Consider the following 17695-nt stretch of genomic DNA (forward strand, 5'->3'; position numbering starts at 1 on the left):
TTGCATAACCAAGATGCACTGTGCTCAGTTCAAATTTTTTTCCCAAGGGCCCACTTGAGCTCAGGCAGTTCTCTGAATCTTTCAAATTATCCTGCAAACTGGGTTCTATCCAACCTTCATTGGGTATAACCAAAAAACTGAAATAAAAAGAAAAAAAAAAAAAGAATTCAGCACTGAGTATGTGGGAGTTCTTTTCAATTGCTTTTAGAAAGTATTTTCTTCAATAAACTTCAAAATTATCCGGAAATGAAGAAATGTAGGCAATATACACACACGAGCACAACAGAAGTTAAACATTCAAGATTCTGACTTAGGATAAAATAAAAAAAGAAGAAACTTGAAGTCCACGTAGTGCTTTTGTTTTGTTTTAAAGCATTTAAAAAAATACAAGTAGGCTATGATCCAGGTTGGCTCCTACCAACATTAGACAAATACCATTTTATAATGGTGGACTACAATTCACGAGAAAGAAGCAAAACTCAGGGATTTAAATTATTTTAAAATAAACTATGAACTGTGAGTGCCGTGTTCTTTAGAAACAACAGGTATTATTTATTTGTATAAAAAAGGAAAAGTCTTACACTTATTTATTTTTCAAGAGTGCAATTAATAGGTTTGCAGCTGACAAGCTGTACAAGGGGAAAAAAACCACATTATGCCATCATTGTTAAATGTACAAGACAATAAGGACAGATAAATGTATTTACATAAAAACTACTCGCACACTTGGAAGAGGCGAGGGGATAAATATGTACAAGTCTTTTTTAAAAGGGGGGGTATAAGAAGCGAGTTGGCGCTTTTTTTCTTCTCCGCCGGGTTCAGCTTCTACCTTTGCTGTGCGTCAACCTGACCATCGTCTGCTTTCAGCTGCCAGCTAATGTTACTCTGAACAAAATGTTTGAGGCCGTCATAGCCCTGAGTGAACAAATACTCCAGGTACCAACTCCATGGCTTGGAGTGCTGAAACACACACACACAGAAACATCTCAGGTGAGATTGCAGACATCTGAAGATTTGTGTGATCAAAGATGTCTCTATTAATCTATGAAACATGACCGATGCACATCAAACTACACCTGAACTTTATTATAAATGCAGGGAAATGAAAAGGAACCTCTCATACCTTTATGGAATTGAGGTCCATGTCCTTTTTCCCCGGCCAACACTGATAAAAAGAGAACATTAATATTTATCGACAGCCAGCCTTCGTGAATCTCACAGGATAACTGCTGGATGATGCAGTTGGACCCAACCGAAAAATAAAAAAGGTGCGGATATTATTAAACTTGATGAAAAACCCCATCTCACGCCGCACTCATTAATAATAAAATCTCCTTCTGTATTAATGCATCATCTGTGAAAGATACATTAACACCACATTTAGCTGGTCTGTAAGATGATTAACCGCGCTGCCTGCTGATTCAAATTCCCTGTGCGGTATGAAAATAAGCATGGGTTTTACTGGAGCATGTAGGATTCAATCCAAATCAAGACACAAATGACGCGCGCTCACCTTCTGGTGAAAGTTGACCGCGTAGCTCACGAAAGCGGGATGGTGGACGAGGTCGAAGCTCGACCCGTACTGTGGCACGTTACTCTTGAGAAGCAGCTCCTCTCCCAGCTGTACGCCCATCCCTGGATGAAACATTCTGGAGTTCCACAGGCAGTTGACCATGACGACGACGTAGTGGTTGAACTCACGGAAAGTCTGGCGGCTGATGTGAAAGGCCTGCTGAGAAGCACATTTTAAAAGGAGAAACTAAGAAAGTGGAGTAAGAGTATAGCCGAACTACAGAGATCTGATTCTGTGATGATTAATCTGAATACCATTTACCAAGGCTGTTTTACTTAATAAAGGCTGCCAATGACATTTTCAGGCACACATACTGGCTTGACTGACATGTACTTTCAAATTCGCAGCTCACAGTGACTGCTGTAATAAAGGACAACTTTAAGTTCACATCTGAGAAGATATTAAAGTCACCAGGTTTAAGTAGATGCTTGTAGACTCCTAAAGAGCTGCACTATTAAATCTACAAAAGTGAATGAAGGGACAAAACACAGAGAGAGCATCGACTAAAACATTAAAGCAGAAAATTAATGTATAATATTGTTCACATGTTCATTTTCACATAACAAAAGCAATAAGCATCAATCTTTACCTCTGTCACTTTCTCTTGGCTCTTGGCTGATGTCAAGTTCACTTTGTACCTGATGAAAATAGAAGAAAAATAAATAAATAAAAGCAATGGACCAGTGGCCTCTGTGATCATAAATCACTGCACAACAGCCAGTTCTCTATGGTCAGTCAAAACACACCGTGCAATTATGTTTCACTTTTGGAGTCACGGCTTTTTACTCTTAGCTTTGGTGAAATTATTTTAAAACCCCAGGGTGTACTCAATTAGTTAGACTATAAGGACGTGTGTTATTAAAGCCTGGAGTTATAAATGATACTAGAATTCCACGTAAGGTAAGAATCTGAAGAGGGCTTTAGGGTATTGCCCCCTGGCCTCCATCATTAATAATGCCTTAACATGCAAGTTCAATTAAGCCATTTGATTCCAATTCAGTCCCTTTATCAAATATGTATAAGCAGCATATGACATACTACATTTAGGGCATTGCTAATGTATGCATTAAGATAAGCTTATGGCAGCTTCCCATAGAGGTGCTGAGCACCCACCTGTGCATGATGTAGGCCAGTCGGTCCACGCTGACGGGGTCAGTGGCAAACAGGGCTGGGTAAAAGACTCCAGCTGGAGGCATCACTATGAGGGGGAGGCCATACTTCAGAAATGTGTCACAAACCTGCGGGAGGAGAAAAACATGTAACAAACACCCACAGAGATTAAAAACGTTAAAGCAGAGGCTCAGACATAGAATATGCATCCCCGCTGAACCTTTTAGAAAGAGTGTGCTCTGCTACAAGATGATCTTTAAAGCTGTTCAGGGAATCTCATGTTCTCTCCCTCTACTTGCATTTTGCTAAATAAGACTGGGCTTGTGTTTTTAAGGTGTCAGACCCTACAAATACCATCATTCTGTAAGGTAGGGGTGGTGAAACATCTCAAGGATGTTTTATTTTTTGTGTCACTATATAGAGACAATAACAAATCGCAAACACAGATTATGACAAAGCTACAAAACAGATAAACCCATTAACTCCAGCTTCTTCTTTTTTTTACCGTCTCATAGAAGTCCAGGACGAAGCTGAGGAGGAGACAGTGACAGCCTTCAAGCTGAAGGCCCACAGAGGCCAGTCGACCCACAAAGTGAATCAGCTCCATCATCGAATCCTTAAACCCCGACAGAGTCATGTTTCTGGAACACAGGGCAAAAGAGAGTCACTTTACCCAAAACTGATGCTAAATGACACCTGTGACAACATTTAACTCATGTCCTTTGAAACTTTGTTGCAATTTTTCATATAAAACACAGGAATCTATCCAAAGCAGCTCACTGCAAACACAAATGACAAACACTGACTCAAACAGATATTAGGAAAGCGCACACAAACACAATACGTGATCAATGATTTCTTCAATGAGTTGTACACTGGGTAAATACCACAGGTGAACTTGGAAATGGCACTGGGTAAAATGGATCTTTCCACTTACTGAAGGCATTTATTGCAGGATTATACAAGTGATGAAGCTCAGGCATTTAAACATAATTGACTCGTACGCCACCCTTCAATTTGGAAGCTAGAAAATCGTTTCCCTGGATATTAAGGTGGCACTTGTTCCCAAACAAATTTCAAATAAAGGACTTGTATAAACGGGCTCAAAACCCAAAGGGAAAACATATCAATAAAGACTTCCGCCTGATTTGCTTTAACTGCCAGTGGATAACAGATGGATTCAATTCAAGATAAATAGTTGCAACATCTACAAATGTCAGCTGTCTTTCAAGATTTAACGTAATCAAGAATTTAAAAAAAAATTGCAACAAGAGACTTGACATTTAACTTAATTTGCCAATAATCAAAATTAAAACTACTCTGTTTTGTCCTTGGAAAAAAGTAATTAGTCAATTAAGGCACAATAAATAAAAAGCCAACTTCTATGAGAAGGCATTTCGTGACACAAAGTGCAAGTTTCAAGGATCAAGAAAGCACGAAGCAGATGTAATTTTGTATTTAGGTTATCATGTTTGGCACTTTAAGTTCTCAGAACATGGGTATCTAACCAGATACAGGCTATGTATTACATTACTTGGCCTGCAGGATGTGTCATTCACTCCCTAATAAACTTAAGCTTGAGGTCTGGCTTCTTTCTCCTTACAGTTCTACCAATATTCAAAAAATCCCATCTCAAAGCAACAATGAAAAACTATATCATGGATATTTTTTTTAACTTCTAGGCTGAAAATCTATAATTCCATATTATCAGGTTATTCTAAAGGCTCTCCAAATCTAGGATTACATTCAAAATCATTTACATACAAAGCCTTGAATGATCAAATTACATCATCATATTTTAAAGACCTCTTAATAATTTCGAACTTTCCTTTCTGATAAAGCCTATAGTTGTGGTTTAAACCGAACCATCCACTAGTTATACTCCTACAGGCTCAGGCGGAACTTCCCATGATGTACTGAGTGTTTTGTTTCGATACCTCTCTTTTCTTTCCTCTACAAATTTCTCACTATTGTAAGCCATTAACTTCTGTCTGCACTCTCCTGTAGTTTGTGTTTTGTTCTGTTTGCTGTTCCTGGTGTTTGTATTTTCCTCTGCCTTGTCTTCACCTGTTGGTCGTGCTGACAGTTTTTACTTCCACGAGCAAAGCCTGTAATCCTGGAGAAGCTACGGAGAAAACAACGGGGTCTCAGAGCAGGAGCTGTTCCAGCGATCATCGTGGAGAATGTGAGGTGTTTGGACAGTACTATGGATGAGCGCGGTGAGCTGACTGAGCCCCACGGGGGAACACAGAGAGTGGAGTTTGATGTGCTTCATGGAGTGTTGCCGTGAGGTACTGACACACTCATACTTCCCCGACCACAGTGTGACTTTACCTGGATTCAGGATTTTTCAGGCGGACAGGGACATTTATCTCCAAGGTAAGAAGAAATGTGGAAGGGTTGAACTAGTGATTGAAAAGGGGAGTAATCCTGCACATGTTACTGCACAGGAATGTTTATCTGGCTTGAGTAATGAACCACTCGCTGTTGGAAGGTGTCCATTTCACTTGCGTAGGGAATTTGTCATTACTGATGTCTGCTGTCTGAATCAACACACTGTTTGTTTCCTCCATCAGCTGATGCAGAGGTCATCCAAATGACTGAGGGTGTGTTAAATGGATGTTGACAATTAATGGATGGTGACCTCTGCATCGCTTACTGGTTATGCAGCTGAACACGTTCTATAATATCTGAAACAAGGGAAGATTTTTACCTCTGCATACCACAATGCTCTCCTTAGGGAATCGTATTAGATTTTCATTTATTGGGGTCTTCACGTTTTTTTGGATTTTCTATTCAACATATCTCAGATTTTGGAATAAATCAAGTGGCTGCCCATCCCTGAGCCCGATTCTGCTGCAGGACTCTGTCTTTCTCCCCACTTTCTACTGCATGCTAACGTCAGATTGCTAAATCATCCAGGTTTTCTCTCTAAATTCTGCACCTTACAGTATTACTTCCCTTGAAGTGACTATTGCTCAGAAAACACGCTATATACATGGAACTAAATATAACTGAACAGATGTGAAACTCACATGGACGTGTGGCTGTTGAGGCTGATGTCCAGGTCGTCTTCCAGAGCATAAATGGAGTGCCAGGTCAACCACTTCAACAGCATATTGTTAAGACACTCCATCAGTCCACACTGCAGAGATACAAACACGAAAGAGAGAAAAAGAACCAATTATGCAGCATGTTAAAACACTGAACTACACAAAGGCTTTGTTGCGCTGTTCTTCACTACAGCATTTTTTTTTCTATTAACTTTGAACAGTAATAGGAGCAAGTTTGATCTGTTTGTGTCTGTGAAAGAAAAGCCTACCTTGAAAAACAGCGAGGATGTGAAGAAAAGCTGCATGAGAGGCTCAAACAGAAGCCTTCTGATTTCTGAAGGAGACAAAAGGTCACTATTGTACCTGACGTACAATTCAATGCGTTACAGTTCCCTACATAAAGGACAAAATGACAGCTTGCTAAGATGAGAACATGACTGTGATTTTATTCAAGTGCACGACAAGGTCAGAGAGAAAACCAGTGTTATGTAAGTGTACGTTTGACAGACATAAGGAGAGAAAATTGAGCTGTGAAGAAAGACGGTCATAGAAAGCAGTGATCTGTGGAGGTAACACTCACGGGAACTTGGAACAACCGGAATGTTGCTCAGCAGGCCGAGGATCTGCGGACGGAGTAGTGAGCCGTCCCAAACATTCAGGAATTTATAGAGGAAAACCTCTGAACTGGAAAAGCCCTCCTGTTGGAGAAAATTATGATGTGAAATAAATCTTTGGCTCAGCTTTGGTACACAGCACGTATCAGGTACGCATGTGGCGCCAGGTTAATGAGCATCAGAAATAATGACAATGTCAGTGAGCTGTGGACGTCGCTATCAGGGGCTCACCTGCAGAAAGTGCTGTGCAGACAGCAACTTGTTCAAAAACTGGAGAGCTTCTTCTGAAGTCTGACTGGGTCCGCCATCGCCACAGAATAAAAACTCTTTAAAAAATACAGTCAAAAAGGGTATTTACTGAGTGAAAAATTCAGAGCACTACAAAGAGGACAGCAGGAGATTTCAGATGCACTGCATCTTCACACGGAGACATACTCTCATACCCTCCTATAAAAGAATCCCTTTAACATGGCAACAAAGTTAAGTTGTGTTGGGGTTCAGCTCAAGGTCAGCTCTGCTTTTCCTCTAACTTCTAGAAAGAACATGTCACAGCAGTTATGTAGTGTGTAGTGTGTGTTCCCGATTTACCTTCATGAAAAGCGTAGCCTAACCAGAAATTGAGGCGAAGGAGGGCAGACTCATCCTGCACACAGTCCAGGTACTGCAGTGCCAGACTGGAACCCAGCAGCGAGCCCATCTGAGCAGGCAGCTGGTGGAAACACATAAAGCAAAATTATGACTAAGAAACTAAAATAACCAGAAAGACACATAAAGACAAACAGGTACACAGAAGCAAAAAATAAATAAATAAATACAGAAGCTGAAATAAATAAGAAGAGAGTAAGAACCAACAGATGATCGTGTCCTTGTCACAGGCTTGGCCACCAATCTAATTTTAAGCCAGTTCCTCGGTATCTGGTAATCCCCATAATGGCAGTACTGGGACACTTCTTCCACCACACTGGATAGTTTATACAGTCCCTTATTGTGGCTGAACAGCTGCCTCTCAATATGGGGACTTTGTCAATTTAATACATGAATTAGAATGAGAGAACGACAGACTGTAAATGGACACAACTCAGCTCTTCAGTAATTATGGAGCAACTGTATCGTTAAACTGAGAAAGCACCATTCTGCTTTTGACAACAAGAACGCCGGCCGTGAGGGAAATAATCAATGCTCCTTTGTCAATGCCGTTGCTCAATAGTTTTATGAGGGAAATTGATTGTACTCATCTGTCTTTCCTAACACGTGGCAAAGCACCACTCTCCCTGCCATAAACACATTTGGCACCAACGCCCTCCAAGCCTTATTGTCCACGTTTGCTTTGTGGGCAGTGAAAGAGGTGAATTTATGTAGCATGACGCATAAAACCCTGCAATCCATTTAAAATGACTTACATTGGTTTATCAGGTCACTGAATCTGCAGGGCAAATAGACATTTATGGAGAGGTCTCTCTAAATGACCATTTGCTTTGCAACTTTGTCCAATGCATTACTCAGATACATCTCCACTAACATCCCTTGCTTTCATTACTCATAAAGGACAAATAACACGCTGATGATATCTGTAAAAATAAAAAAAAGCAACAGCCTGTTTAAAAAAATGACAAGCACTCTGCTCATGAAGTCAGTTTGTGCTCTAATATAATAAACAGCCACAGGCCACTTACACTGTGGTTTCTCTAGGTCAAAGTTTTTAATGGCCAAGCACAACAAACTTATACAAACATAACAGTAACACAGCGCCACCCTGTGGCCCAGAGGATATATCACAATTTGAACACAGCTACTAAAGGGAAAAAAAATTCTTATGGAGCAGTCAGACTTGAGGTGTTGTGCCATTTTGCATCAATAACATGTCTTCTTTCCCACTTGTGAAAATAAATGCCCAAAATACACATTTAGATATTTTTACTCCACTTTCTCTACTGTTTAAGCAAAGTAATAATGTTGGATTTTGTGTATGTAATCAAATGGTGAAGCTTCAAGTGTATGTTTAAGTAAAGAATTTCTTTTACTAGTACATTATAATTGTATAACATTCTATAAATACTTGTACTCTGATCCAAAAATCCTCACTTCAGTAGCATATCCAAACTTTCCAATTCGATATCTATGCGCCAAAAGTTTTTACTGAGTCACTCAAAGCCTGGTGAACTGGTGACTTAAATGTGATTTGATCCAAGATCAGGATTTCTTGCCAATTTACACACATAATTTAACTGGCAATGCCCAGTTTGCATATTTAAACATAAAAGAAAATTCCTAATACATAAAAAAACTTTCTGTAATGTAAGTAGTCACCTGAGGAAGTTGGTATTTTTGTTTTGTACCTTATACGCCTGTTATGAGACCCCTTAAAAGGACTTCTCTTTCTCTTTTGCCTTTCTTGTGAACCTGCTGTGGGGGCTCAGCATGAGATGCTGCATCTTTACATATATATTCCTTATGAAAAAGCCTGTTTAAAGACACAGACGGCTGGAGTCCTCACGAGTATTCTCTCCTGTTTTACTTCTTCCAAGTCCACTTTAAACTTGCTGCCTGGGCGCATGCATAGTTGGCAAGTTATAATGTCAGTTCTCCACGGATGAGTTCCTTGCACTCACTCTTCAATGACGAAATTTACATGACAGGGACCCAAGCAGACACAAAAAGTATAAAACCTGTTTAAGTCACAAGTTCTTGCCATCCATTCAAGTAGCCAGTGTACTTGTTCTAAAAGTGAAAAAGTAATTTTCATTATATATTCTCTTTTTTCTCTTAATTCCATGTTAGTAGTTTAGATCAGCGGTCCCCAACCTTTTTTGCGCCACGGACCGGTTTATGCCCGACAACATTTTCACGGACCGGCCTTTAAGGTGTCGCGGATAAATACAACAAAATAAAACTAGTACCGGTACCGAAAAAAAGAAGATTTATTCATAACACACGTGAAAAGACCCAGGAAAACCGAGTTAACGATAAAAACGATAACAAAATAACGCTGAAAACCGATAAAAACCTTGAAAACCATACATTTCACCTGAGCCTCAACTCTCGCGGCCCGGTACCAAACGACTCACGGACCGGTACCGGTCCGAGGCCCGGGGGTTGGGGACCGCTGGTTTAGATCATAGATTTGTCTTTTGCTTTACTATTAGTCCATCCTGAGACCGCAGTGTTCCTTTGACAGCTGTCATCACTGCTGGTGTTTCTTGGTAGTTAGGAAGAAGGGATTCTCATTTTCCTGTTGCATCTGATTTACTGGGACACTACAGTGGCCATGCATCCTAGAAAAAAGTACCAACTAGAATACATTATATTCTGTTGCTGAAATGATTTACAGCTGATCTGTAAAATTGAACTAGATAAGAGGAAGCAACACAGCGAAAGATCAAGATGCCTCCCCAGTGTCGGCACTCGACAGATGCCGAACTCTGAGATTTATCACAGGAGAAATTACCTCTATACGATGCATATTTTCCAACAGCTGAGCAAAAGAGTGGAGCTCCACCAGTGGGACCACCCTTCTGCTGGAGGACTGCTCAGACTGAGCTTCTTTGTTCAGTGCAGGAATCAAAGCAGGAAATTCCAGGTGGCAGTGTTTCTAAGAAAGAAGCAGAAAGTAAAAAGCAAAGGAGTTAAAATCATGATAAACTGCTTGAATACAAATAATTATGTATCTCCTTTGACTAACAGTTCAAAACACAATGATAATGAATGGAAGGAAAAAAAAAAGCATCAGGCAGCACAAGAAAATGTACTGTGGTCTAACATTTCAAAGTAATCAAGAAAATGAACTGCAGTGTAAATCTGAATGAAAATATGCCAAATTTTTTTGCTGGCACAAATAAAGTACAAACTAATGTGAACCTCCAACAAATGAAAAGCTGGGAAGGTACTGTCAGGCAGCAGCAGTAGCTGACGGTTGGCTACAAACCCAATTAGAAGATGCATACCCTTTTTCTTGGGTTGGTTTTATCCTTGTTTGTGAAGACCAGACTGATGCTGGAAGCGCCTTGCAAACCGTTCCTCTTCTGGACAGCAATCAATGCTGATTTCCAGGGAGAAATGTGGTTCCTAAACCCACTCTGCAACAAAAGATGAAAACCACCATGTTTGCTTTGTTTTCAAGAGAATGGTCGTATTCCAAGAGCAAGTATGTTTTATGTACAAACCTTCATCCGTGATGGAATGGAGAGTGTCACCAGTTCAGGGCAAAACACTTTGTAAAGTGACAGTAGGTGCAGGAGGAAAGGCTGTCTTCCCTGAGAAGAAAACATAAACAATCAGTCCCATCTTTGTACTCTGCATCACATTTTTTGTTTCTTTCATAATGAGATGTGCGACAAGGGCAACTGAAGGGTAACTGTTTATGGGAAAATTGTGCCGTTGCATTTCTGCAATTAAATTCCAAAATGATTCTCACACTGAGGAAGGAAATAATGAAATTCACTTGATTAATGATGACATCAAAACTGCAGGATGCTTACCAGTTTAGATTGTAGTTCCAGTAGCTTCCTGACTCTGAAGACTCGCACTACCGCGACAAAATGAGATGTTAAAAAACCTCAGAAAAGTGATGAGGAAAAAGGTGAAACAAAGAAGTAAACTGAAAAAAGGGGGAATAGTATTTTCATAGTATAGGGATCTGATTTCAAGGATAAAAATATTTGGCTTACCGCTTTCCTTTCGGGTCAAAAGGTACAAGAGATGGCAGATGAAAGGACACTGAAAAATTTTGACAACATGATTAATCAATTCACACCTTTAAAACATAACTATTTATCTTGCCAGCTGTTAAAAACACAGTCCAGCTTAGTGAAAAGCGTGCCTGACATGTGTAAATGCCATCGGATTTGTCTAAACAGTCATTTCAACCCATTATTATAAAGATCACCAGCACTTACCAGATTTTCATCTGTGACGAAGTTGAAGATGAAGCCATAAATTGCTCGTAGCTGGTCCTTTGCATCAATCATATCAAATACAGTCAATACCCACTTTATGAAAAGAACCTACATGGAAGAGAAGTAAGTTTGATGATCGTTAATGTCACACTCTTATCAAATAGAACAATGAAATTATGTCTTCAGTGTAACCCCAGGAATAAACAAGGCATAAAACTAAACAAGTCTGAACTTCAAAACACACCAGAAGAACTTCAGAACTGGAGTATTTGAGCCTGAGTTGTATTTTATTTTGAAAATTGGCTGGTATCTCTTAACTGCTCCTACATCTCACTTCCTGCACTTTTCAGCTGCTCTTTGGAATCCCAAAATATACCTTGTGCTAATTTTAGTGTGGCAGAGCTGAAAAAGGTGGACTTGGTGGATTTACAATCATTATACTAAACAGACACGACTAGCTCCAGTGACTGCACTGGAGCTCAAACAGAGCTGCAACACAGCCAGACTCACGCGTTCCCTGGACAAATATTCTTCCAGACAATAATTAATGAACAGAAAATGAGAAGAAGACTTTAGGCACATCAAACAAAGTTTTACTGCCCCAAAAGTTAACTGAATCCCTAAAGAAGGATTGGAAGTTATAATATTTCCTTTAGCGCAAATATTTTACGTGCACTTACTTGAGTGCTGATGGGCATCTTGCCAACGCTGAGCCAAACCACTGCTCGAACAACAGCCTCCTGTGGCACCACAGAGGCAGGAATCAGACACTTGAGCACCCGGACACATGGAGAAGTCCCTGCACAGAAAATTCAGAGCAAAATTTATCAAAAGAAACCTTAAGGACTGCAGAATGACGTAATATCAAAGACATTACCACACATTTTTTCACACTGTCCAAATGACTGTACAATTAAAAGAATGAAACTCACATCACATCGATTAGAAATAATAATTCTTTATATTGTATAAACTATACAATTAATATTATATTACTATAAAGATCTTTTCAATTAACCTTCACAATATTACATTGTGGAAGACTACAATAGATCTGTTGTGCTTTTGCTCTCTTTTTCTATTGAAAGTACAAAGACTGGCAGGCTTGGTGAATTGTTGTTTTCAAATCAGTTAAGTGTGAAAAGTGTAACCAAAAGTACATTTGCTAGGTCCTCAATCTGACAGACTCCTGCTCTCTACAATTCTGTTACACAAGCACATCCTTCCTGCTGGAAATTCCCCAATTGACCCAGTTTGAAGCTGATGCAAAGACAGTCTTACCCATACGGAGGCTCATGGCAAACTCCAGCATAATAGAAACTGCTTCTGGGGGAAGTCCCTGACTATAGGCCACCATTTCCACTTGCACCAGGTTCTTCTCCAGCTCATCATTCCCCTGAACAGGAGTCCCTGCTTCAACTACATGGAGGAGAGGTGACATTGTATTAAAGTGTGTACATTTATATAAATGGAAAAAACACTTACACCGATATTTCCTAAGAGACTTCAGGAGAGACATGATTCTAAATTGCCCATAAGTGTGAATGTGAGTATGAATGGTTGTCCGTCTCTATGCGTTAGCCATGCGACAGACTGTCGATCTGTCCAGGGTGTACCCTGCCTCTCGCCCTGTGGTAGCTGGGATAGGCTCCAGCCTACCCTCATAAGGATCAGCGGAACAGAATGGATAGATGGATGTAAACAGTTTTATGTAAAGAAGTGACTTGCAGGGTCTTAAAATGGAATGTGTTAATGAGCTGAGAAGCAAACAAAACAAAACAAAAACATAAACAAAACAGTTTCACACACTAGAATAAGTCAGCAACTTTGATATCGGATGACAGGGTATAAGCTGATATAAACAGTCTGCTTCATTCATAACAAAAACAGACCACAGCGCTGCTGTCAACTAGAGTCAAATCACAGAAATAATTTAGACTTTTCTTGGTTACAAGGACATAGGGGGTTATTTAGATACAACACAGCTCCAGGGTGAAAATATTTGTCAGATTAGTTAAAAGTAATAACAAATTAGTTGGCTGATGCTAGACAATGTTTGATGCTTTATTGCTTACATGCTAAAGTATTTAATCAGAAGGTGTGTGGTACATTCCTTTTTCTGCAAAAATACATTAAAAATGTGAAGACAAAAACAACTAAAATGATCTGAAATAAAACATCCAAGTGATGTCAGTCTCTTGAATCATTTCATCCTTGAATCCTTTTATGCCAAGTTAATTAATTAATGCATCCAATGCCTTTTAAGATTTTTAATAAGTTGCAGGAACCAGGGTCACTGTAGGCAAGTTATTCAGGAATGCATCACTAACAGTGCCTTTAACCACTTCATCACTAGCACTAAATAGAACTAACATAAAATAACAAGAATAAGAACACAGATGGTGAAGATATGGAAGAGAATCCTGGATGAATAATTAACTCATATCTAAATATTTATAAGAGATACTAATTTCTGGAGGGAAAAATAAAACTAAGAGTCAAAAGAGCACAATTAAAGAAATATAAAGACTCTTGAAAATCACATGAGATGGTTCAAAATTCAATACAACACAGTTTTTCAGTCCTGTTGTCATTCACCATGAATGTTCAAAGACATGCAAAAACCAAATCATGGGAAATCCACTTGTACTGGAAAGAACTGCAGCTCCACATATTCTTTCTGGTTAAGAAATGCTACACTAATGTCTAATCGGCTAAAAGACTATAATAAAGGTTGTGCTCAATTATTAAAAATGATGAAGTTAATCAAATTTCTGACATGTAGTAAAGCATAATGTGGTGTGTTGAAAGCCTTTTTACCCAGTTAAAGTTACTTGTGACTGTCGTAGGTCTATACTTTCCTGTTCATGTAAATACTGGAATGTTTGTGTTTCCAACGCTGGCTTAATACTAGGTCTGACAGAAGATTGCTTATCTGCTTGTTTAAAAATAATGATGATTACCCATCAGTAACTACAAGTTACATCACCACTCCATTGACTGCAAGTGATATTTTAGTTGAATATTTACATCTTAGGTTGTTTAAAATTACTATAAAACTCTTCTAACCACCTATTTGAAGGAAATCCTCCACATAAGTCAACAGATTTTGAAATACTTAGTTCAAAAGAAAGCTGTCAATCTACTATATTTGTCTGGGTTATTGATTTAATGCATTAATCCTGAAGCAAACTGGTGGTCTGTCCAGGGTGTACCTCACCTGTCACCTTATGACACCCGGGATAGGCTTCAGGCCCCGTGACAATGAATTGGGTAAGCAGACGATAAATCGATAGATGCCCCGATGGATGGTTGGTTTAACATTTTCTTTATAAAACATAAATCTTTTAGAACAAATTAATCTATGTTTTCACGGAGACTGTAAGAATAATAGCCCTGTAATACCGTTGTGACTCACTCGCTGTCAGCTATGACACGGAAAGGGGCAAGTGGTTAAGGAAATGATTGGATGAGATGGATAGTAAGAGTGACTGTTTTTCCATCTCAATTCAGCTAAACCTCTCAGGTCATGTATCAACTTTTCGTCCATGATTTCAGGATGAATCCAAGTCGCTTCAAAATTCTAAAGCTCTACTCCAAATGCTCCCTTTTACACATGTTAACATAAAATATTAGAAGCGCTTTAAAATATGCAGAATTCCAAAGCCCATTGTGATCCCAGTAAGACAACCACCTTTCTGGCAACCGCCTTAAAAACTGAACTGCAGGAGATTCATAAAAGTGGAAAATATTCCAGAGCTGTATTATCTGATTAGACAACACGCGTACCCTAATAAAGAAATATATGTGCACCACATATAAACATCAAGGCCATCTTCATTGGCATGAGCAGCAGTCAATTAACTTCTAAATATGGCATAACTACACCGAACCAAAACCTGCTTAGGGGAAGTGGGAAGACGTTTTTTCAAAATAAAAGATTAGATTATATTACTGCAAAACATACAGGGTGATGAGTAGAGACTTTAATCAAATCCAGTGAAATACATATTTTAATTTGTTTAGCTCACAACGATTATGACTGACTTAAAATTGCTTGAAGTAGAGCTTCGAGATAATACGAGTACCATAGACGTATTAGAGTATTTTCCTCATTCTTTCTTGTTTTAAAAGAATATCCATGCAATCAAGTGAGAGGTTTAAGCGAGCTTCCTGACCCCTTTGTGTTTTGGCACGACACAATGCCTGTTACCTAATAGCCAAAGACGCCGATATTTTGGCTTCCCCGGGGTCCCAATGCTAATACAGGGGAGGCGTATGCTAGCTAGCTGCGTTACACGCCACATTAAATACAAAGGTAACGAAATCATACACTTTTTTCAGGCCTCGTTGGATTTTCTCCATCTGTTTTCTGCTGAGGTTAAACACTGGATAGTTAGTAACAGTAACGCCACAGCCTGCTGTTGGGCGGAGGTTTATATTTAGACGTACCGTCAGAGAAGTATTTCAGAGCTAAAACAAACGGGTCCTCCGCCTCGTTCTTCCTCCTCTCCTTTTCTGCAACTCTTATACTTCTGTTACCGCTCCGACTGGACACAGATTGGTCGCTTACAGACGATTGGTCTGAATCCGACAGATTTTGCGTTGCTGCCATCTCTACATTGCCAAAACTTAAAAACACGGTAACCTCCTTCGTCTTCGGCCATTCAAACAAAACTCAAATCATCCGCGCGACCGTTTGCCCTGCGCTTGCGCAGTCTGGGCTTCCCGTTCTGTTGCTTCGCGGGAGTTGTAGTCCTTTCGTGTTCCACCTCGCTGAGTGCCAGTCGTTATTCTGTGCCTCATAGTCACTGGTGTAGATTTGTTCTTCATAATAAATGTTTTACATTTTTAATAAAGTGATGAACAGAATACAAAGGGACCGGTCAGATATCGTAAACACTCTGTGAACAAAGAAGCTGACACTCTAAAATTACTCACGTATCTATGGGTTGCATTTATTTAAGAGCTGCGGGCCTAAAAAAAACTGGACCCTATTTTGAGAAAGCAAAAGTAATGCTGTGTGTTTACCCTAACTGTATGCATAGCAAGCCACTACTGCTCACTCTGTTTTCAATCCGTTATATGTTTGTAAAGCACATTTTTTGTGAAAATGCAGTTTACATTCATATGACACTTATAAAGAACTACAAATTACAGATTAATTACAGATAATGAACTTAAGGAGGGTTAGAAGCCTTCATATCAACCTAGCAATAGCTGATATATAGGCTATATCAGTCTTTTAATTTACTTTGGTGCTCACAGCAAAAAATTTCACTTCACTAATGAAGTTTCATTTTAGCACCTCATATCTTGCCAGCCATTCTTGAATCCTGTAGCCTTCCAACGCTTTGTCCAAAATTAAATACCAACACTTCTGAGTCTTCCTACATATAGACGCCAGATCCTTAGTCGAATGCAGTCTACAGTGGGAGGACAATATCCCAGATGTATACAATCTTTTTTTTTTTTTGTAGAATAAAGCTATTTTAATGCCCTTCTTGACTCAACTCCAAAGGGATTTATTTCTCCTCCCTGTATCAAACTTGGCATCTTTTGACTGTTTTAGGCAAATCTGTAAACCATTACACTATAGATCATCTCACATATATTCTGTGGCATAATTTCCATGGAATATTGATGCTTAACTAATTAATGTAACAGCCATATTGGACTTTATGGATTGGCTAGAATATTTTTGATAGCTCGCCCTTTTTCCAGTCTTTTCCAAAACTGGCACAGAAAATCTTCAGATCAAGCCTTGCAGAAATCAGCCTTGTCAGGTGGATTTTTTTTAAAAATCTGTCATTTACAATTTAAATCAAAAGCACAGTCGACAAACATCAAGTGGGACTTCGTATGAGCTTTTGGAACAAAGATCCTAGCTCATCCCAAAATATCAACGTGGCAACCACGATAACAGCTTGTGAAAGTGTGGTGCTTCAGTGCCTCCTTATTTATCCCCTTTAGAAAAACATCTTTTGCAACAGAAAATAATGCCCTCCTGTAATTCAGCAGCAAAACCCAAAATGCTATGTCTATCCTGAATATTTTTTTTTTTCATAGTTATATGTATCTATGTTAGTAAATATGCCTGTAAAAGACATGTCCATGTCTAAGAACACGCAGGGCAAAGGATCTAAGATGCCTATGCCATTTTGCAGGGATTGAATTAGTTTTCCAGAGATCATATTATATTTCATTTACCTAATATTTTCTTCAGTATGCCAGAAATCTCAGCTACAGCTCACAAACAAATTTCTCTTTTCATGTGGACAAAGCTGTTCTACAAACATCAGTCATAATTTCCCCTTTGGGGAATGCATAATGCATGATTTTTAAAGCTTGTCTTCTTCTTATAACTTTCATCCAAACTGTAACAAATATCCCGTCCAGCTTTCATGCTCAGCAGGAGGAAAAGTGGCTTAAGACAAACAACCATCAGAGCCA

General features: G+C 39.2%; 1 protein-coding gene across 1 annotated transcript; it reads right to left on the bottom strand.

The window, feature by feature from the left end:
- Positions 1 to 528: 528 nt before the first annotated feature.
- Positions 529 to 15997, bottom strand: cenpi (centromere protein I). Its single transcript, XM_084950556.1, has 20 exons — positions 15695 to 15997; positions 12524 to 12661; positions 11923 to 12041; positions 11243 to 11350; positions 11015 to 11063; positions 10826 to 10872; positions 10511 to 10600; positions 10292 to 10423; positions 9796 to 9939; positions 6939 to 7059; positions 6582 to 6676; positions 6317 to 6434; positions 6006 to 6070; positions 5719 to 5828; positions 3189 to 3324; positions 2687 to 2811; positions 2163 to 2211; positions 1514 to 1732; positions 1124 to 1165; positions 529 to 960 (listed from the first exon to the last, which is right to left on the bottom strand). The coding sequence occupies exons 1-20, from the start codon at positions 15855 to 15857 to the stop codon at positions 826 to 828; spliced, it is 2205 nt and encodes a 734-aa protein (XP_084806682.1). The 5' UTR covers positions 15858 to 15997; the 3' UTR covers positions 529 to 825.
- Positions 15998 to 17695: the final 1698 nt, after the last annotated feature.

This window comes from Perissodus microlepis, chromosome 2 (assembly GCF_051167445.1).
Source record: "Perissodus microlepis isolate ML-2025 ecotype Zambia chromosome 2, ASM5116744v1, whole genome shotgun sequence".
In the NCBI taxonomy this organism is placed as follows: Eukaryota; Metazoa; Chordata; class Actinopteri; order Cichliformes; family Cichlidae; genus Perissodus; species Perissodus microlepis.

Coding starts and splice junctions, on each gene's coding strand:
- cenpi (XM_084950556.1), bottom strand. CDS start 15,857: ATGGCAGCAACGCAAAATCTGTCGGATTCAGACCAATCGTCTGTAAGC. Junction 12,662..15,694: donor TCTGAAATACTTCTCTGACG/GTACGTCTAAAT, acceptor TCCTCCATGTAG/TTGAAGCAGGGACTCCTGTT. Junction 6,435..6,581: donor CTGCACAGCACTTTCTGCAG/GTGAGCCCCTGA, acceptor TTTCTCCAACAG/GAGGGCTTTTCCAGTTCAGA.